A 21,903-nucleotide genomic window follows, 5' to 3' on the forward strand; every position below is an offset into this window, starting at 1 on the left:
GACTCATTTCTACAGTTATTCTGCCTATACCCTTGTGCTTACATCTGCTTCCTTGTTGAAAACTGAAGCAAAGTATTAGTTTAATTTTGGAGCTCTAACTAGCTCATTCTCATTTTTTAGCAGAGCCACTTATTTTGCATTCTCTCTCTCTCATTTACATGGCTGTAAATAATTCTTTTCTCTTTTAAATTTCCTTTGCAAGGTCTGACTAATCTTGACTTCTGGCAATTCAGTTTATCACTACATTTCTTGCTTTCTAAGGCATAACTTTCCTTATTGATCAGTACTTTTTTTCCATTCTTTACAAGCTCTGCTTTTTCCTGACAAATGTTTTGCTGTGTATGGTATGGAATTCTTCCCTTTTGCTTGGGATACAAGTTTCAGACTTACAAAGTTTCTTTTGATGTAAAAAGGAAGTCCAGATCTTCTCTTGTTTAAAATCCCTCAGTTCTTTAGTGCAGTTGATTGCATTATGTAGTTCTTTAATTTATTAACATTTCTCTGGTTTAAATTGATAGCCTTTTTTTTCCAAACCAAGTTCTATTTATCTGTCCATTTAATTTAAACTGAATCAATATGCACAGGTATTTTCTCCAGCTGCAAAGATGACCATTTGAATGTTAAATGACAAAAAATGCCTAGAGGCATGGATTTTTATGAGGTGGTATCTTCTGTGGAGCCAACTGCATATATGGGATAGAATTAGACAAGCTTTTCAATGCAAGATATTCTTCATCAAATGTAAGACATTCTGGCATTCAGAGGCTTGCCTAAGATGCATCACCCTAAGAAATCCTTGCCTTGCATAATTCCTAGACCATCACAGCTACAATATCACTCTAACACTACCAAAATGCATAGCACAGAAATAGTTAATGAAACTAGCTGTCTCCAAGGCTTCCCAAGTGTCAGAAGCCTTATCTAGCCCCTATATAGCTGCTAAAACCTCCATCTTTGCCCCAAATGACTTCTGTGATGCAATTATGGGGCATTAATAGAAAAACATTAAGTGTATTGAGGATGCAAAACATGAGGACAATGTAAAATGAAATGGTTTAAATATCTACTCACACCAGGGACTTCTATATTGATTTATACTGTTCATTTTAATATATTTGAATTCACTAAACGGCCTGGTATTTTAATTCTAATAAAGCCGCACAGAATTTCAAGTTTGTTGCATCAGAATGGCTGGTGCTGTAGAACCCAGGGACCTTGCCATGGAATTTAAATGCAGCTTTTTAGATTATTAGATTATTAAACAAATGCTGTATTTATGATTTGCTGCTAAAAGCACCCATTACCATAGTAACACTGTTCTCAATACTGCCTGTGCCATTTGTGCATCTAAAACACTACTAATCGGGCATAAAGGAATTTTTTTTTTAATTTAGAGCTGTCTGGAGTTGCCTTATAACTGCCTTGTCTGCAGCTTCCATGAAAAGGAACAATATTTAGTGAGATGTCAGGATCAAGAGAATGAGCCCTCTCCAACTTTTTAACTTCCATTTTAAGACGCGGACACTAGAAATAGACCTCACCAGGGGTCATATATAACCTCCCTATATTCCTGTTTAAGCCTTCAAGGACTGTATCGGGTCTTTTGGTCACAGGACTACATTGAAAGTTCATGGTCAGCTGATTACCTACCTTGATTCCTCAAGCTCTTTTCTGAGATGCAGCATTCTAGGATTTAGTTCCCAATCCTGTAAGCATAGCTAATGCTCTTGGTTCCTAGATGTATAACCACATGTTTGACCATATTAAAATAACCTGGGTTAATATTTTAAGTGCATGCTGAATTGAAAGGGACCCAGATTCTTCTATTAAGTTGACATACATAAGTGACCTGTCCTCATCAAGGATTTATTTTACCTTTGCAAGGCAGTTGCTACTCTCCCTTCCTGAAGAGGAAACAAAATCTCACAATCTGTTATTACCATCTCTGCAGGTTTTTAACAGCCACAAAGAGCATGGGTCCAATGATATTTTACAAAAGGAGGGTTGGAGTGGAAAAGGACAGTACCAAGTATAAATTATAAATTAAGAAACAAATGGAATTGCTAAGAGGATTTAAAGATATTAGTGAGAATTCTAGGATCAACCCAATTAGGGGCAATAAGAAGGAGCATATTGGGAACTAAAGGAAATCTAAAATGGGATTGGAAAAGTTGGACAGGGTCCAGAAAAGAACCACAAGACTGACTTGAGGAAATGAGAAATCATCTTTCCTTTGGAGAATTTAAGGCACTTGGTTGCAGTCTAACTTTTTTCAGTAAGTAAATTCCTACAATACAAGGGCGTTTTTACACATGTAAGCACCGCAGACCTGGGCACTTTGAAAAGTGCCTGGCACTGTGACACTTGCAGTTATAGAAACGGCAAAATGCATGTCAATGCTGACAAAATGGCAGTGGCACACTTTTGAACTAAAACACCTTCGAGGCACTGTAGTTCAAAACTGCACTGCCGCCATTTTCTGTGTGCTGACGCGCATTTCGTCACTTACACAGCTGCACATGGTGCAGCACAGTTCGCCTCAGCTCGCATACAGAGCAGACTTGTTTAATTTGAAGCATCGGATCTCTGACATGACTGTTGTGGGAAAACAGTAAGTATATAAATGCCTCAAGTGCCTACATCAGGAAAAGATTTCTGAGAGCAGTGGTCTTAAGACAGCAGACAAAGGTATGATGAGACCCAGTGGCTAAAGCTAGTCAGATTTACGCTGGAAATATGATTTTAAACAGTGGAATAACTTGACAAGGATTGTGGCAAACTCTTCATTTTTTTAGATTTTTAAATTAAGGCTAGATTTGATTTTTCTAAAAGATTGAAGTGATTCACGCCCAATAACTGTTTTTCATTGAACTGCAGCAGAATTCCTTGCCCTGTGTTTTGCAGGGTAGACGAGAAGAGTGATGACCAACCCATTCGGTCCTGTGGCTTTGGGCCTGTCCATGAGCTGGTTTAGGCTGGCACACTGGATCAGTCTGTGGTCGGTTCTGGTGTGCGGGGCTAGTCTGGTCCCAAATCACCCATATAGGTAAACTACACTCCTGGGGTTCCACGCAGATCTAGAAACTTGGCAGTGGGGGAATGGTGGCAGCCATGGGAATGAGTAGTGCCACAGCTCCCCTGCCACCAAATTTCTGGACCCATGCGGAGTCCCATGGGCTGGATTCAGCTCACAGGTCATAGGCTGAGCACTATTGGAAAAAGACTACTGTCTCAAGATAGCTATGGGGGACAAACCTGTCCTGGCTTATAGGCAGTGCCCTCCCCTCTGTTATCTCCCCCTGCAAACAGTGTCTCTCAAAAAGCAGGCTACTACTTCCTATTACTACAAGGTCACAATTTTTCCTCCTGCCACTTAAAAATCTGTGAAATTAGGAACTCCTAGGTCAGCAGTTCTGAACCGCTTCAGAACCCCCAGGGGGTACGTGAGATATATTTTATACATTGTCTAACACAGGTCGCAGGGCCTAAAAAAAAGTCTCGACAATTTGAAATTGCCAGGGTTTTACTGCTGTAAAACATGCAGGCACATGGAAACCAGATATCCTGCTTCTGCTCCATGCCTCAACCTCGCACTGGAAATGTCTCTCCTAGGGGGTACATGAAGTCTCACTGTGAGACCCAGGGGTACGTTGACTGAAGAAGGTTCAGAACCACTGTCCTAAGTAATCAGCTGCAACTTTCATCATTTACACCTGTTGACCAGGTGACACTGGCCAGAATTTCAGCAGAGGTGATTTGTATTTACTACTTCACAGAAAGAGAAACTTGTTTAAGTTCCAGAAACGACACTCTGGGTGGATCAGGCTGCCCCACTCCAGATAGTTTAGTGAGAAGAGACCTTGCTATTACCATATCAGAGAAAAGAAACATTTCTAAGCTTTCAGTATGAAGAGAACTTAGTGTGGGAGCTTGTATACTAGTACTCTAGTATTCTGCTGCACTGTTTCATCTGCCTTCAGTCACCTGCAAACCAGAGTGATCTCTGAGAATGATGATTGGAATGGGACATTGAGTTGCCAGTCAGTCAGAAGAGTGTTGAAGCCATTGACAAAATGAACCCACATGGAATTCGGGTCTGTTAGTCTCACAGGAACTGGGAGTGGCCCTCACATCAAACTGAAGGAGCCAATGGTCTGACCAAGAAAACTGTAAAATAATTCCAGTGGTGCCAAGGTGCATCTCATCCCCTGCTCTTTGCAGTGCTGCTTATGGTGAAATCTGAGTCTAAATCTGAGAAGTGTCTATTTTTGGTATTGACGCTATCATAACACTGAGCTAACGTCTGCCTTACCTTTTCTTATTTCCTTACCTGCTTCTACCCCACCTCTTGGTCTCTTGTTTTCTCTGTCTTAAACATTGTTTGCTACTTTTCTTCTCTTTTCTCTTAAAGAACCCGAAAAAAGAAAACGCAGTCCAACAGATGGAGCAGCCACTCCTGTTGGCAAGGACCCTGGTTTAGCCATGAGGGTGGAGCCGAAGCCTGTGGTGCAACTGCCAGTACCTCAACTCATGCCCAGGGCACCAAGCCCGGCAGGAAAAGGGCCAAGGGAGTTTGACACGAGGAGTCTAAAGGAAGAAAATTTTATTGCTTCCATTGGTGTGTACTGATGTGCATGAGGAATACCGGAGGAAGGGTTCTACTTGCATCCTCCCCATTTTAACACACTTCCCTTCATTGCTACAGTAACGTGCTTCATTTGCACCTGGATTGCAGGGACCAGTCACTCCCATCTTCTCTCACTCTGGGAGGAGTATTTTTCAGGGCAGTTTGGTTTTCCAGAAACTTTAATTTGAAATCTTTCCAAGTACAGCTGATGCATAAAATACAATTTGGTGAGCAGTGCAGGGCTGGTATTTTCAGGAAGCACAAGTTATGTCTTATGCCAGGCAGAGCCTTATTGAGACAGTAGTGTTCCACTCATTACCTCTCAAAATGGCAATAATATAGCCAACTTAGTGCCATATGTGTGCACCAGTTGGCTTTGCCTCTCACCTTAGCTGGTTAGTATGCATGCAGTGCCATACTGAGATGGCTATGCTTCTGTTTCAGCACCATATTTTGGTACAGCACTACCTGGTGTCATAATTAAGTGGTATAGGCATGCCCATAAAGTAACTTGAGGGAGATGACAGCATAAGGCAGGGACCTTGAGGACTTTGGAAATACCTAGTACAGAAGGAATTAACTAAAACAAAAAATCCTGGTAGCTTTTGCCATGCCTTATAATAATAGGATGAAGGTATCTAGGGTATACAATAGATACGGGGTGTCACTATCTACTGGTGGATAACAAAATCCTTAGGAAGGAATTTTGCTGCTCTTCATTTTCTTTAAGTTGGACTGATGGATGCTCTTTCCACTTCCTGGCAGACAAGCTGCCTTTCTGCCTGCCTAAACAGCATCTGCTAGCCTTGTCTTGGTGTTTTCCCAGTCTCATTTTGTTTAACTGGGAAAAAAACACATAGGTGTATGAAAAAGCAATAGCTAATGAAGCTAGCTTTTCCCTTTTCTTTCTCTTCCTACTTTCACATAATGGCCACAGTCAGAAATTAATTCCTTTTAGTGGATGGTGCATCCTCTGACCCAATATGTTTCCTTGATGCAAGAGAGGGTGGAGTGCGTATTAGACTAAAAACCTCCAATTGTTCTGTTTGGAAATTCTCCAGGTAACAAAAATGTAATCGTATTCCTAAGATCAAACTTTGGGGGTCTGAGTTCCTTCAGGGTATATACTTGCTTTTGTTCTTCTGAGAAGGACAAAGGGTGGATACATTTTCTTGGAAAAGGGGAAACTATCTTCTGCTAAAAAGTCAGGAAGATGAAAGCTCTTAGCCTAAGATTATTGTACAGAAAGAAGGCGCAGCACTGACTGGACTGGACAGTCAGCTCTGCTTTTTGCCTGAAACTAATGATCTACTTCTTGCGTATGGGTGTTGTAAGGATCAGTGTCTCCATGTTTCTGATGCACCATGGGAAAAGGTTGTGCTCTAGAAGTGCTAAATGCTATTTTTCTATTTTAATATTTACCATTGAAACTTACTGGCAGAGGAGCATCGTTGAACAATTAGCAGTGTGCTAAGCAACGGGGAACAAGTTAATTTCTGATTTTGCTCTTCATAGTTTCAATAGTTGCCACTTGCTGAAGCTATTAAATGCAAGAGAGAATGAAGCAATTGGACAAAATCAGAATTATTAAAGCCAGTCTGAAGGGCTGGGCTGTCTCTCATTCTTAATGGAACATTCGTTAACTGGGTGATGTAGTTAGTCTGAAATTGAGCAGAAGGTAAGGTAGATTTGCATCTTATAGTCTAACTAATTTAGATATATATAACATTAGCTTTCATGAACTGGAGCTTACTTCATCAGATGCTGTGAAAGGATGGGCAGAGAGCAGTGTATAGAGTGGGGAGAGTGATTTGAATACAACCAGTAGGAAGGGAGAGGGGCCTGAGGAACAGGGGTAGTGCTTGGAGAGGCATACAAGCAAAGAACCCATAGGAACAAAGGGGTCACAGGCTAATCTAGGGTATGGGATAAGAATCTGTTGTCACTATTTAAACTATCACAATCCAGTCTGTAGATAAGTTCTTGTTTTGTAACTTCATGTTCAGATCAGTTTTTAGAAGTTTGCTGCCTAAGAACTGTGCCACCCTCAGCAATGCAGTGTCCAACAAGGTTAAAGTATTCTGCCACCAGCCTTTTTTGTCTTTTGGGCACTAATATCAGGTTGATGTTCATTCATTCTTTCACATTTGCCCCATCTGTCTAATGCAGACATTACAGGGACTCTGTTAGTGGGTGATGGCTTTTACGACGTTGGTGAAGTTGCATCTCAGTGAACTTGGAATGCTATTTGGTCCATTGATGATGTGGACTGTCTTAATGTTTGGGCACAGCAGGCACCTGGGTCCATTGCAAATCCTACTGCCTTGGTGAGTATAGGAGTTAAGTAGCCTGTTTCTTGACAGACGCCATTGGGGGTGAGGGGGTGGGGACTGCCTATAAGCCTGGACAGTCTCGTCTCCCATAGCTATCTTGAGATGGTTGTCCTTTTCCAGGATGGTTAGAGGGCAGTAATAGGTGTTCAAGGTGGGGACTGTCGGTGATTACCAGAAGGTCTCTTGTCTTTGTTCTGGGTACTGTAGCAGATTGGTGTAAAGTCTGAGTCTGGCTTCATTTGATTGTTAAGTAGCTACAATTTGGGGATTGTACTGTAATTTTAGAAATCCCTTCTCTAAATCATTAAGGTATGCATCCTGGTCCATGCGGTAAGAGCAGATATAGATTCATAGATGCTAGGGTCGGAAGGGACCTCAATAGATCATCGAGTCCGACCCCCTGCATAAGCAGGAAAGAGTGCTGGGCCTACATTACCCCAGCTAGATACACATCCAACCTTCTCTTGAATACCCCCAGGGTAGGGGAGAGCACCACCTCCCTTGGGAGCCCGTTCCAGAGCTTGGCCACTCGAACTGTGAAGAAGTTCCTCCTAATATCTAATCTAAATCTGCTCTCCTCCAGCTTGTGGCCATTATTTCTTGTAACCCCCGGGGGCGCCTTGGTGAATAAATACTCACCAATTCCCTTCTGTGCCCCCCTGACGAACTTATAGGCAGCCACCAGGTCGCCTCTCAACCTTCTCTTGCGGAGGCTGAAAAGGTCCAGTTTCTCTAATCTCTCCTCATAGGGCTTGGCCTGCAGGCCCTTAACCATACGAGTGGCCCTTCTCTGGACCCTCTCCAGGTTATCCGCATCTTTCTTGAAGTGCGGCGCCCAGAATTGCACGCAGTACTCCAGCTGCGGTCTGACCAGCGCCCGATAGAGGGGAAGTATCACCTCCTTGGACTTATTTGTCATGCATCTGCTGATGCACGATAAAGTGCCATTGGCTTTTCTGATGGTTTCATCACACTGCTGACTCATGTTCATCTTGGAGTCTACTAGGACTCCAAGATCCCTTTCCATTTCCGTGCCACCCAGCAGGTCATTTCCTAGGCTGTAGGTGTGCTGGACATTTTTCCTCCCTAGATGCAGCACTTTGCATTTCTCCTTGTTGAACTGCATTCTGTTGTTTTCTGCCCACTTGTCTAACCTGTCCAGGTCTGCTTGCAGCTGTTCCCTGCCCTCCGGCGTGTCCACTTCGCCCCATAGCTTAGTGTCATCTGCAAACTTGGACAGAGTACATTTCACCCCCTCGTCCAAGTCGCTGATGAAGACATTAAAGAGTATCGGTCCAAGCACCGAGCCCTGCGGGACCCCACTGCCCACACTCTTCCAGGTCGAAACCGACCCATCCACCACAACTCTCTGGGTGCGACCCTCCAGCCAATTCTCCACCCACTGGACTGTGCAGTCATCCAAGTCACAGCGCCTTAACTTGTTCACCAGTATGGGGTGGGATACCGTGTCAAAGGCCTTCCTGAAGTCCAAGTATACGACATCCACCCCTCCTCCTGCGTCGAGGCATTTTGTGACCTGGTCATAAAAAGAGACTAGATTGGTCAGGCACGATCTACCTGCCACGAACCCGTGCTGGTTTCCCCTCAGCATAATTTGTCCTGCCAGGCTCTCACAAATGTGAGCCTTGATGATTTTCTCAAAGATTTTGCCAAGGATGGAGGTGAGACTGACTGGCCTGTAGTTACCCGGGTCCTCCTTCCTCCCCTTCTTGAAAATGGGAACCACATTGGCCCTTTTCCAGTCCTCCGGGACTTGACCCGTGCGCCACGAGCGTTGAAATATTCCCGCCAGTGGCTCTGCAATGATGTCGGCCAGTGCCTTCAGTACCCTCGGATGGAGCTCATCCGGGCCTGCCGACTTAAAGGCATCCAGTTCCTCCAAGTGACCCTGCACCACCTCAGGGTCCACGCATGGAAGTCTGGTGCCTTGCTGCTGCCTCCCTACACTCCCAGTGAGAGACTTGTCATGCCTCTCACTTAGGAACACTGAGGCGAAGAACTCGTTGAGGAGTTCAGCCTTGTCCCCTCTGTCCGTCACCAATTGTTTCTGCCCATTTAGCAGGGGTCCTATTCCTCCCTGGGCCTTCCTTTTACTCCCTATATATCTAAAAAACAATTTCTTACTGTCTTTTACTTGGGTTGCCATCCTCAGCTCCATGGTAGCTTTGGCCTGTCTAACTGCCTCCCTACAAGCACGAGCAGAAGAGGTATATTCCTCTTTGGTGATATGGTTGTAACCTAGAGCTTGGCTGTAGATCTAGTACTGTCCTTAGGATGAAAGCTGACAAGTTTTACCTTTTCATTTAAATCAATGATTTAAAGTGTAGTTCTGATGTAAAAAGGCACTGCATTTCCTTCCCTCGGTTGTTTCAGACTCTTGCTTACTTATTCAATTTATGAAGAAGGAGATGTTTTACTTGTCAGTGTAGTAGGCTCACTTAGGATCTGGAAATCCGCCTGGGTTTTTAAAACTTTCATACATTGCCACCAGTGCTTAAGGTTTTTCAGGACAGATGCTAGCTGTGTCTAACTTCATAGCCTTTGGTGGATTTGTGCACTATAAAGAAGTTTGCAAGTAGAACATAAAAGGCATCCCCATCTTTAAGGATAATGAGAAGGCCTATAGTATGTCATGAGAAAAAATTGGGAAGAGTTGGAAAGGTTAAAATAAGAGTAGAGCTTTTGTGAATTGTTATTAAAAGAATTTACGAAGTCAGTGAATGTTGTGTGTAGACAAGGTAGGACAGATAGAAAGCTTTCACTTGAGGCATGGCTTGAGCTTGGGTGGTGTATTTGTTTACATTTCAATGTGGTTATGAAAAGAAGTGAAGGCTATGTTAGTTGATGATATGATAGTGCACTTCTTCCATAAATTATCTTAAAGTTATCACCTATGTGAAATACTTTTGTTAAGAGGGTAAATGTTAAATATTTTGAATGGATTTAAATATCTTGGCTCAGTGATCACTGGTGATGGAAGGACTGGAGAACTGGCAAGATGAATGCAGCTTGCCGGGAACTTTTACAGAAGCATGAAAGGGTAAGTATGGGGCAGGAATGTCCTGAAGGAAGTGAAGCTTAGTTATGTTACAGCATTCATTACATCTTGGTGGTTTTGTATGGATCCTAGGCTGGGTTTCTAATGAAGATGGATTTCACCTGGCTGCAAGTTGCAAAAATGCATTTTCCGAGGGCAGTTTTTGGGAGGAGAGTTGGAAGACATGAATAGAAAGACAGAGGTTGATGGTTTTTGTGTGTGTGAAAAGAATGTACAAGGACAGGATACCATATGGAGTGCTGAGGTTGCATATTGAGGGCAGTAGAAGATAAAAAGATGAGGTGAAGGATCTTGATATAAGAAGTGGTTCCTGATAGGAATTTTGCTGCAGAAAGATGGTGAGAAGAAAGAAAGATATTTCCAGACCCAGAAAAAAAGCTAGTGTTGATGACAATTGCTTCCCACCTGATTATTTGCTATCTTCTCTCACGCATTCCAGCTCCATTGTTGTAAAAGGGCACCATCTCCAGGGTGGTACCAAGCCCCTGTAGGCCCTCCAAATCCCTCTTTTTCCTTATTCACTCTGGGAACAGGCTACCCCAGTGCTTCCCAGGCCTGGCCTTGCTCCAAGGGATACCTGGAGGTGTGGGTCCCTTGCCTTAAGGGCTAACTGCACAGCTCCATACGTCCCCTGCACCGTACCCCATGCCTCACAGACTCTGAATCTCCAGTCAGGTGGGGCACTTATTCCAGTGTCTCCAGGCCACTCCAGGCCTTTCTTTTCCCTTTTTGTTGGGGTTTTAGCCTTTCCAGCTTCCACCCCTCTACTCTGACTGGTCATGCAGCCCAAGCCCACTGCTCTAGGCCTGACATCTGGGCCCTAGCCCATGCTCTGCCTTGAACCTACCCCTGCAGGGCTCAAGACAAGCACATACACCTAGGATGCTAATGGGACCTCTGAAAACCTCACCTTATAGTCCCAGCCCAAACCAGTTTAAACTGCAACATAAACACTAAGGCCCTGGGCTATAACATAAGAAGAAAATGAATGCTGTCTGCCTGCGTACCAAGAGTCTCTTTCTCCCTCTCTCTGGGTCACTCTTTCTTGTTCCCCAGCCCTCTGAGCTGCTTTCTTTCAGCCTTCTTGGGAATTTAGGAGTCCTGCACTCTGCAACTCTCTGGCTGGCTCAACCCCAGGGCTTATATAGCTCTGGCCTAAGGCCCCTCCTAGTCATGTGACACCCCAGTTAGCTAACCTGACTACAGAGCCAGCTAACCCCTGCTCTGCTGGCTGTGCTCTAAAAACTACCTTTAAAGGGGCCTCACCGCTTTTTAGTAACAGGGCTAGTGTTCCCAGTTACACTTGCACTGAGCAGGAGTCCAGAACTTAACACCAGAATAAGGTGGGATCCATGTCCAGGTCTCTAGTTGGATCTACCAAAGAGATTCCACTAAAGGGATGTGTTTCATCCATTCATTATTCATCTGATTTTTTTTTAACTCTGTTCAGATGTAAACTTTAAGTTTTCTGATTCCATGAGATGCTAGGAAAGGGAGAGATGTGGACTGTTTGCTGATCCCTGGAACTTGATTGGTATATGAATAAGATCAGGGAAAGTGTGGGTCCTTTACTGTACGGAGGACACAACCTAGTGACAGATGATGCAGAAAAGATGGAAGTACTCAATTCCTTTTTTACCTCAGTCTTCACAGGCAAGGTCAGCTACCAGACTATGATACCTGGCTGCAGTTTGAGGAGGAGGTGAACAGCTGACAGTGGTGAAAGTAGAGATTAGGTGCTTAGAAAAGCTGGATATGTACAAGTCCAATGGGGCCAGACAGAATGCTTCTGAGGGTGCTGAGGGAGTTGGTCAGCGTGACTGCAGAGCCACTGGCCATTATCTTTGAAAACTCATGGCTGTTGGGAAGGTCCCAGACAATTGGAAAATGGCAAATATAGTGCCCATCTTTAAGGAAGGGAAGAAGGAGGATATGGGGAACTACGCACTGGCTAGCCTCACCTTGCTCCCTGGAAAAGTCATGGAGCAGATCCTCAAGGAATCCATTTCTGAGCAGTTGGAGTAGAAGGCAGTGATTAGGAACAGTTGGTATGGATTCACTAAGGGCAAGTCATGCCTGACCAACCTGATTGCCTTCTCTGATAAGATGACTGGCTCTGTGGATGCGGGGAGAGTGGTGGATGTGATCTACCTAGCATGAACAAAAAGAACTTTGCTAATATACTTCCCATTGCCATGGACTGTGAATACAAAAACACATATTTGGAGATTTACAAGCAATCAGCTACTTTATGAGGAAGGTCAAAAACAGCAGTGGGACTCATACGAGGAAGTTCTGTTGTCTTCCTAGTTGCATTGCCTGTAGAATATGAAAATAACTGCATATAATTAGTTGCTGTATTTTTAGATTTCATGAACAGTTCCATTACCAGATTAACGATACACATGAACTGGGCCACTAGCAAAAAATGGTCCCGAGATGATGCATCTCCATTCATCCTGGTGATCTGTTTTTAAACTCTAATATGTTTTCTTTTGAACTGATGCAAGCAAAAGCTCCATTATTCAGATTTTTCTTCATAACATCCACTTTACCAAAAGACTTAATGACAACATTTGTTTCCTGTTGCTTTTATACCACTGGAGGCTGTAAACTACCACCAAAACTTGAGCATACTTTGCTTAATCAGTAATTCAGTGCATATTTTAAAATGCTTCTTCCTCCAAAGAGACCCACCTCAAAAGAAGAGAGAATCTATAAATGAAGATATTTAAAAATTGGTAGTTTTGGGCTTGGCTATGAATTTGCCATGGGCACATGTAGGACCTTTTAAGATTAGATCTTATGTTGAAACTTCCATAAAATCAAAAAGGAGCTATTGTGCTAGAGGTGCTGAATGATCTCCCTTTAATTCAAGATGATCACCAAATGTGGGACATCTGATGCAGTTGTCCGCAGATCAAACTGAGAACAAAAGATTTTCCATCTAATCCAAGTTTGTTAGATTCTCTTTATGCTAGAGGGAAAAAAAAGTGTCTGGTGTAAATATGGATCTTATGATATAGGATCCAAAACACAATCTAAAATCTAAACTCCAAACCTCTCGCTTCCACTGCAGTGGCAAGAGCTCTAAAAATGCAAAAACTCTTCGGGCATAAGAATTAAGTCTAGGACCAGCTAGTTACTAGAGAAAAACCTAACAAAACAGACATCAGCAAAAGCCAAAACAGCAAAGACTAGAGAAGCAAAGTCTTCAAAAGCCAAAGCCAAAACACAAAAAGCCCTTCTGAAGCAAGGCTCTCTGACAAGGAATTATATTCAGTTGGAGGTAAGAATTTCCAGATTTTTCGATCCATTGCTGAGATGCATCATAGAACCATAGAAAATTAGGGTTGTCATCTAGTTCAACCCATGCTCAAAGCAAAACTATCTCCAACTATATCATCCCAGCCAAGGCTTTATCTAGCTGGGTCTTAACCTCCAAGGATGGAGATTCCACAACCTCTCTGGGTAACCTGTTCCAGTGCTTTATTACCCTACTAGTAAGAAAGCTGTTCCTAATATCTAACTTAAACTTCCCTTGCTGCAACTTGAGACAGTTTCTTTTTGTTCTGTCATCTCTCAGCACGGAAAACAGTTTAGTGCCATCATCTTTGGAGCCACCCTTCAGGTAGTTGAAGGCTGCTATTAAATCCCCACTTAGTCTTCTCTTCTCCAGACACACAGTTCCCTCAGCCTCTCCTTGTAATTCATGTTCCCCAACCCCACAACCATTTTCATTGCCCTCCACTGGACTTCCAGTCTGTCCACATCCTTTCTGTAGTGGGAGGCCCAAAACTGAACACACTACTCCAGGTGCTAATAACGCCAAGGTCACAGGTTCAGTCCCTGCATTGGACTAAATGACCTCTTGAGGTCCCTTCCAGTGCTACTTCTGTATGAAATGTGGCTTTACCAGTGCTGGATAGAGAGGAATAATCACTTCCCTTGATCTGCTGGCAACACTCCTATTAATGTAGTAGCCCAGCATATTGTTAGCCTTCTTTGCGACAAGGGCACACTGTTGGCACATATTCAGCTTATTGTCCACCACAATCTGCAGTTCTTTTTCTGCAGAGCTGCTGCTTAGTCAACAGGTCCCCAACTTGAACCAGGATTGTTCTGTCCCAAGTGCAGGACTTTGCATTCATCCATACTGAACCACATGGTATTTCTTTTGGTCCAGTCCTCCAATTTGTCCAGGTCTCTCTGAATTCTAGCCCTACTTGCCAGCGTATCTAGTACTCCCCACAGCTTTGTGGCACCTGCAGACCTGCTAAGGGTGCGCTCCATCCCATCTTTGAGATCACTGATGAAGATACTGAACAAAACTGGCCCCAGGACCAACTCCTGGGGCCTCCACTTGATAATAGCTACCACCTGATAATAGCTACCAACACTGTCTCTCAACCTGTTCTCATTGAGAAACTGGGGGGCTGTGGTGTGGACACCCACACAGTCAGATGGGTCGCCGACTGGCTGGAGGGCGCACCCAGAGGGTGGTAGTAGATGGGTCCTTCTCAACCTGGAGGGACGTGGGCAGTGGGGTTCCTCAGGGCTCGGTCCTCGGGCCCGCACTGTTCAACATCTTCATCAGCGATTTGGACGAGGGGGTAAAAAGCACCCTGTTCAAATTTGCTGATGACACTAAGATGTGGGGGGATGTGGGCACACTGGAAGGATGCAACAGGCTACAATCAGACCTAGACAGGTTACAAGGGTGGGCAGACGAGAATAGGATGGGTTTCAACACAGACAAGTGCAAGGTGATGCACCTGGGGAGGAACAACCGGCACCATACCTACAGGTTGGGGAACTCCCCTCTTGTCAGCACGGAGGTGGAAAGGGATCTGGGGGTCATCATTGACTCCAAGATGAACATGGGCCGGCAGTGTGGAGAGGCAGTAAGGAAGGCCAACCGCACCTTGTCATGCATCCACAGATGCATCTCGAGCAGGTCCAAGGAGGTTATCCTTCCCCTCTATGCGGCACTGGTCAGGCTGCAGCTGGAGTATTGCATCCAATTCTGGGCGCCGCACTTCAAGAGGGATGTGGACAGCATGGAGAGGGTCCAGAGGAGGGCCACTCTCATGATCAGGGGACAACAGGGCAGGCCCTATGAGGAGAGGCTATGGGACCTGAACCTGTTCAGCCTCCACAAGAGAAGGCTGAGGGGGGATCTTGTGGCCTGTTATAAACTAGTCGGGGGATCAGCAGGCATTGGGGAAGTCACTGTTTCCCCGAGCACCGCCAGGAGTGACCAGGAATAACGGTCACAAGCTGGAAGAGGGTAAGTTTAGGTTAGATATCAGGAGGCGCTACTTCACAGTCAGGGCGGCTAGGGTCTGGAACCAGCTTCCAAGAGAAGTGGTGCAGGCTCCTACCCTGGGGGTGTTTAAGAGGAGGTTAGATGAACATCTTGCTGGGGTCATTTGACCCCAGTATTCTTTCCTGCCATGGCAGGAGGTTGGACTAGATGATCTGCTCAGGTCCCTTGCAACCCTACAAACTATGAAACTAGACATCAAGCTATTGATTAATACCCTTTGAGCTGGACGATCCAGCCAGTTTTCTATCCACCTTACAGTCAATTCATCTAACCTATTTTTCCTTAGCTTGTTTGTGAAAATGCTGTGGCAGTCTGTACCAAAAATCTTGCTAAGGTCAAGGTAGATCACATCTACCACTCCCCCTGCATCCACAGAGCCAGTCATCTTGTCCGAGGAGGCAATCAGGTTGGTCAGGCATGACTTGCCCGTGGTGAATCCATACCAGCTGTTCCTAATCACCTCCTTCTACTCGAAGTGCTCAGAAATGGATTCCTTGAAGATCTGCTCCATGATTTTTCCAGGGAGCAAGGTGAGGCTAGCCAGTGTGTAGTTCTCCATATCCTCCTTCTTCCCTTCCTTAAAATTGGGCACTATATTTGCCATTTTCCAATTGTCCGGGACCTTCCCAACAGCCATGAGTTTTCAAAGATAATGGCCAGTGGCTCTGCAGTCACGCTGACCAACTCCCTCAGCACCCTCAGAAGCATTCTCTAGTCTGATTTGGAAGATGGTAGTTTCTATTGGCAAGCAACAGGTTTCCTAATACACATATTGGGAGCAGAGCTGTGCCTGCTCAGGCAAAAGCTCCCTGGGGTTGGGAGGAACAGTATTTTGCTCACTTTACTCACACCTCTTCCCCACCTCTCCCCAATACACTGATTTGGTGTGACACTTCCCTACGTTGCTTCTGTGACCTGGTAGAGGCAATGCAAAGCTTCCCATGCCTTGGCAAAGACTCCTGGGAAGGGAGGAGCTAGAGATCCTGGTACCCCCTCATAGTTGGTGCCTGGGACAAGTGGCTTCCTTGCCCCACCTTAGTTATGTTACTGTATTCTCTCTTTTGTTTCTATCTATATTATTTTGTTTCTGTTCTTGATACTGTCCTGCTAAACATGACAGGGCAAACTGGGAGGAAAAAATGCTTTCTTTTACTTTGTAAAAACCAGGCTTCCACTGGACAATTTCTTAGCTTGGCTCTAAGCTCTGGCCCAGTAGAAGCCTTTTTAATATTAAATGTTGATGTTGAAGTTAGTAGTACAGCAGTCTAAGATGAAAAATCTCCAGTATTTTCCCAGAACTTATTTTTGGGCCAGACTTATTTTATATTTGGAGACTCCTTGCAATTGTTTTGTGAGAGGAAACACTTGAGGCTGGAGTGTCAAGTATATGACCTATGAGCCAGATACAGTCTGTGGTCTGGTCTCTCTGGTCTAGTAGGCCAAGGAGTTTGGGGATGCAGCTAGTGCTGTGAATCCTGCCACAGCATCTGGGGCCCTGCAGGCTTAGCAGACGAGACCATTGGCAGCAGGTAGGTGAGCCAGGTAAGCTTGACCCCTGACATCAGTGATCTAAGCGTGTTAGGTCCTTGCTGATTGTTGCCACCTGCTGTACTTCTGTTCAGGTTTGTATGTCATGCCATCCCTCTGGTAGTTTATATTCCTAATCAGATTTATTAGATGATCTCTCCTTTTTCTGTTAAGAAGCAGTCTGCAGGAAATCCTGACATTATTTTTTTATGCTAGGTGTTATAAAAGTCCCTTTGGACCAAGATATAACTGAGAATGTAGAGTAATTACTCTAAAAACCGGTGGGGGCACATCAACAAGGGAGCTGTTGTGATGGAGCTGTTTGATCCCATGATAACTGTCGCCTAGAGGGGGTTCTAAGATGCAAGGCAGAATTAAATAGGGCATATAGTGAATATGGTACAGGGAAAGCCTGTCTATGCCTCTTCATGGCAGTGTGTGCTCAACTATAGGAAATTGCAGCCAAGCCTACAGAATGTTGTTTAACTCTTAAAAAAAAAAAAAAAAGATGCGTCTTTTGTTCATGTACTGTCTGCTTGTCTATAGGGAAGAACATCCATCAGTCACAGCTGTTGTAGCTAATAAGCAGAAATAAGAACCTAGTGGCTTGCAGCTGTCTTCCCAATTTACCCATTATTGTCTACCTTGGAGGCCAGGAAGTGTTGGGGAGAAGGATGGACTCTCCTCCAAAGTTGTAACTGCCCTTTTGGAGTCATCCTGTAGTCTTAGAGACTTCCTGGTCAGCTTTTTTTTTTTTTTTTCCTTCTGCTTTGTTTTCTTCCCTGATTTCAAGCCCATGATTTCCTGCCTTTCTGCCATCTGCAGGGTAGGGGTGGTGTTGCTTGCCATACTTCAATCAGTGCCTTTGGTTAACCAGGATGAATTGATCCAGAACAGTACAGTGTTATGCACCTGTCTCCTTTCTCTGCTTTTCTGAGAACTGAGTATTCTGCTTCTGTAGTATTCCCACCCTTCATCACCCTGTTGAGAGAGCAAGCATGAAACTCAGTATTCAGACTAGAGCCTCCAGCATGCCAACTTGTCATGCTTCCACTGGATCACCAGGCCAGCACCTGGAGTGATTTGAAGTTTCCAAGCATAAAATGAACACATCTTAGAAAGCTGCAGAATCTTGGTGGACGTGGGTGGTACTTGCATTTTCTACCTCATCCCAGGGTTAGTGAAAGGAGAGTGTGTGCATAGACTCCAAAAACCCCTGCTAGCCCTCTGCATTGTGCACTTTCCCTGGAATACTCTGACTCCAACAGGGAAGAAGAGCTATGACATAGTCAGGTCTTGGAGGATGGCATTTGGCATGACTAGAATCTCAATTTTTTACTTTTCTTCCATTTTCCATTTTCTATATCCTGACACGGAGCAACTTGGAGGAGTTAAGAAATTCAGTTTCCTGCATCTAGAGCCCAGCACTTGAGTGAATTCTGATTTGATAGAATCCTCCTGTTTATTTTACAGGGGTTTTTTTTATGATGTTAGTATTAACCAAGGATTTTAATATAAGAAGTTTAAAATGAAATCTCAGTTTTCTGAGGAATGCTGCTCCTTTTGTGCATTTCTTGGACAATTATTCAGACTATGTGAAAACAGTTCCACTAATGTCATATTTTCTTGAATATCTCACACCCCACATAACACATGTACCTTTTTTGAAAGGCAGAATGCAGAATTTTTTTCCAGTTGTGGGTTAGAGCTGGCTTTTTCGTGAAGATACTGTGCTTCAGATTGGTTACCCACTTCTCTCTGCGGGGGGGGAGGGGTGGGGTGTCGGTCTGCTTAGCTAAAAACTGCTTCCAATTTGAGGCATCTGTGAAAGGGTTAATACTAAATTGTGTCTTTCCTGCTTACTGATAAGGACTAAGAACTGGGCAGCCGTTTTGAAGCACAGTGTCTTCATGCTTCTGTTCCTCTATGTTCCTGTTCTGGCAAAGAAAATCGGCTTTCCCACTCAAGACATGCACCTCAATTTTGGAGAGCTTATTTTTGGGGGAAGAGTGTGTGTGTTATGTAGGTAAATAATATATTGGGTTTTGTGATCATCTAAATTTTGGGGAGAAAATACCAAACCACCTGTCCTGAAATCAGTCCTTCCCACAAAAGTAGATGGATTGTATTGGGTGGGTGTGCTTCTAAAACCTATTTTTGCTCAACCAGTTCATTGTTGTGGTCATTCCTAATTTTTGACATCCTGTTAGCAGGAGATGATGCAGCTCTCTACTCCTAACATTGATTTCTTGCGGAATGGTGTTAATTTAACCTTTCACTCACTAATGGTCATTAATTCTGTTTGTTTGGAGGTACAGGGGTGGGTATCTCTTTTACTTTTTGTTTTTTCCATTTTCGCCTATCTGACCAGCCTCTGACTCTCTTTCTTTCTTTCCTGCTTGCAATGCATCTTGGGTAGAATTGTGGAACAAGCACCAGGAAGTGAAAAAGCAAAAAGCTTTGGAAAAACAGAGTAAGGAAATGATGAAACCCAGAAACTGACTCCCCCAGCCTCCCCATAACTGCCAACTCCCTGAGCCTGGGGTGAGCCTCCATCTATGGACAAGTTCTTATGCCCACACAACCAGAGAGTTTGTAATTGAGGTGAAACCCTGCCCCTCGAGGGGATGCTGAGTAGATTGGCCCTAGAGAACTCAAGTGTTCAAATGCAAACTGTCTCCTTTTTCCTGAACTTCTGTGTGGAGAAAGGGGTCAGCAAGTCCTACCTCCTCGTCACTTCACCGGTATTTGGATTTTACCCTGATAATCTGTCTCCCCTTCTTATGAGGCACACAGGCTATTTTAGCCAGCAAAATGATGATGTTAATAAGTAGCTTGTTTCTGAATCATGGTGAGATGGAGTTCTTTGCTCCTTCAGATTCCCCAGGAATGGCAGATTTATGTGTTTAGGTATTAACTACCAATGAGTGATTTGTAATCCCTATTTAACTGCAGCAAGAAATCTCTTTTGAAGGAGAGAGGAATTGGGGATACATGAAGAATTGTATTTCATAATGGTGCTAGCTAAAAAAAATGGGGCGATTCTTATGAGGTTAATTTGTGTATCATGTTAAGGGTATGGGGTGAATTAGATGGCTGGGGACCATTTGTAGAGTTTGCAAAGAGCCTGATTTTTATATTTACCTGTTATAGCATCACTGGCATTGATATGTGGACTACTTGCACTCATACTATAAAGCTTTGTAGAGTATGTATGGAATAACTACTGTATGGTTACATATATCTGTGTGTGACTGATTTCAAATAGTACCCACAGTGTGCTAGATGCTGTCCAAACATAAGAGACGGCACAGTTCCTGCCTTGCAGAGCATACATGCTTAAAAACAAGGACAGAACAAATGGACACACTGACAGAAGGTAGGGGAAAGAACTAACAGCCAAAGACGTGGGTGAGGATTGATCACATTCTGATCAGTTTTAATGACGCACCTTCCTGTGCACACAGAGATGTACATAGAAATGTCTATATAAAATTTAAAAAAAAAATGCATACGTGTGGTGGTGATCACAGTTTGATAAATTGCTTTTAACATGCACCTTTTCACTCCATCACCCATCCTGTCCCCATACATTACCCTCAGGAATATTTTTAATATGTCTGTCTGTGAACAGACTCATTTAGTACAAGTTAGAAACAAATTTGCCAAAAAAGTTTTCTTTCTAATTTTTTCCCTTCAAAAAAAGACCCCATGACTAAAGATATGTATTATTGTGTTAGGGGTACATCTCATTAGTAGTCAGAGCAAGAAATAGTGCCTTTTGAAGCACTGAAAATAGATTTCTTTCATGTACCCTTTCCCCTAGCCCCTAGATGGTCCCAAATTATGTTTAGAAAGCCAATTTTAGGAAATGTGGTTTGGAAATTGGTTATATTTTCCTTTTTGTGAGTTCTGGATGATTTGAGTTGTAGTAACTAAGACTTGTGGCATTATATACAGACAGTTTACAAAAAGTAAAAAATTGTACTTTTGTTTTGTTTTTTTCAACTCCTACATAACAATATTTCTGAAATATTTTCTCTGTAAAATATATGATGCACAGAGTATGTTTGATAGGATAGGAAACTAGAACATTCAGGTATATACAGCCTTTGGGACGACTTGCACAGCTCATTCATGGCTTTGCTACTCCCCTGTGGTATGCCATCCTAAATTCATGCCAACAAGCCTTTTATATGCATCTCTTCTATTCTGTTACACTAATGCTGGTACCATTTAGTAGTAGATATTATGAATCATATAAACATGTCAATTCCTAGTTTAATATCTTTAGTGGTGTATAAGGTATTGCTGTATTGTTTGTATAGAGTTATTGGACATTGTATCTGTACAGATAATGGGTGTAGTATACAAATCCTCCAGCTGCTGGTCATGTGTCTCTGTTACCAAACAGTTGGCAGATATGGATATGGCAGAAGTGTCGTGTTCAGTCTCTTCTCCCTTCTGAGCTTAGTGGTGACCCCCCACCCTTCGTACAGTCTCTAGCATATTCTCCTTCTCCCTACTTCCATTGCGAAATGCTTTCCAAATCCTTTCTTCGGTTCTCTCTCTCTCTTTCTCTCTTGTTCATTCTCATTCCTTTTATCATCCCATCAGAGGAGGGTAGATAACATGACTACAGTACTGCATGGGGACCTTAACATAAGGCTTGATCTCATTTTTTCTTCCCTTTTTGTTTTTGGGTGAACTTGGGTTAGTGAATGCATGATTTGAGACCTGCTGAATCCTGCCCTCACTACTAACTTGTGATTGCAAACTCTGGAGAGCCATAAACTATGTAACTGGTGTGTACATTGAAGTGATGCACAATACTGTTTCCCCTCCCTCTCCCCGCCCCCCCCCCCCAGCATCTTTCTTGCAACTTTTACTTGCATGGCACTAATTACCACTCTGTTTGCCTGTTCATACTGTGTGTTGCTTTTACAAAAAAACTGCCTGGATAATGTTGTGGGCAGCTTAGCACATTTAACCCAAGTTAAGCAATTAG

The 21,903-nt window shown here is 43.6% G+C and overlaps 1 protein-coding gene across 21 annotated transcripts in view; it reads left to right on the forward strand.

The window, feature by feature from the left end:
• The window catches only part of MADD (MAP kinase activating death domain), a 115,781-nt gene that overhangs the window by 56,937 nt on the left and 36,941 nt on the right, over positions 1-21,903 (forward strand). For 11 of the 21 annotated variants that reach the window (XM_090033122.1, XM_090033107.1, XM_090033105.1 and 8 more), the window contains 2 exons: positions 4,412-4,618; positions 19,315-19,368. In XM_090033122.1, coding sequence (XP_089889248.1) covers positions 4,412-4,618; positions 19,315-19,368 — 261 coding nt within the window. The remainder of the gene's footprint in view (positions 1-4,411; positions 4,619-19,314; positions 19,369-21,903) is intronic. The other 10 variants (XM_090033109.1, XM_090033117.1, XM_090033113.1 and 7 more) reach the window with 1 other exon arrangement.

The sequence above is a fragment of the Crocodylus siamensis genome, chromosome 2, assembly GCF_052110815.1.
Source record: "Crocodylus siamensis isolate JL-2025a chromosome 2, ASM5211081v1, whole genome shotgun sequence".
NCBI lineage: Eukaryota > Metazoa > Chordata > Crocodylia > Crocodylidae > Crocodylus > Crocodylus siamensis.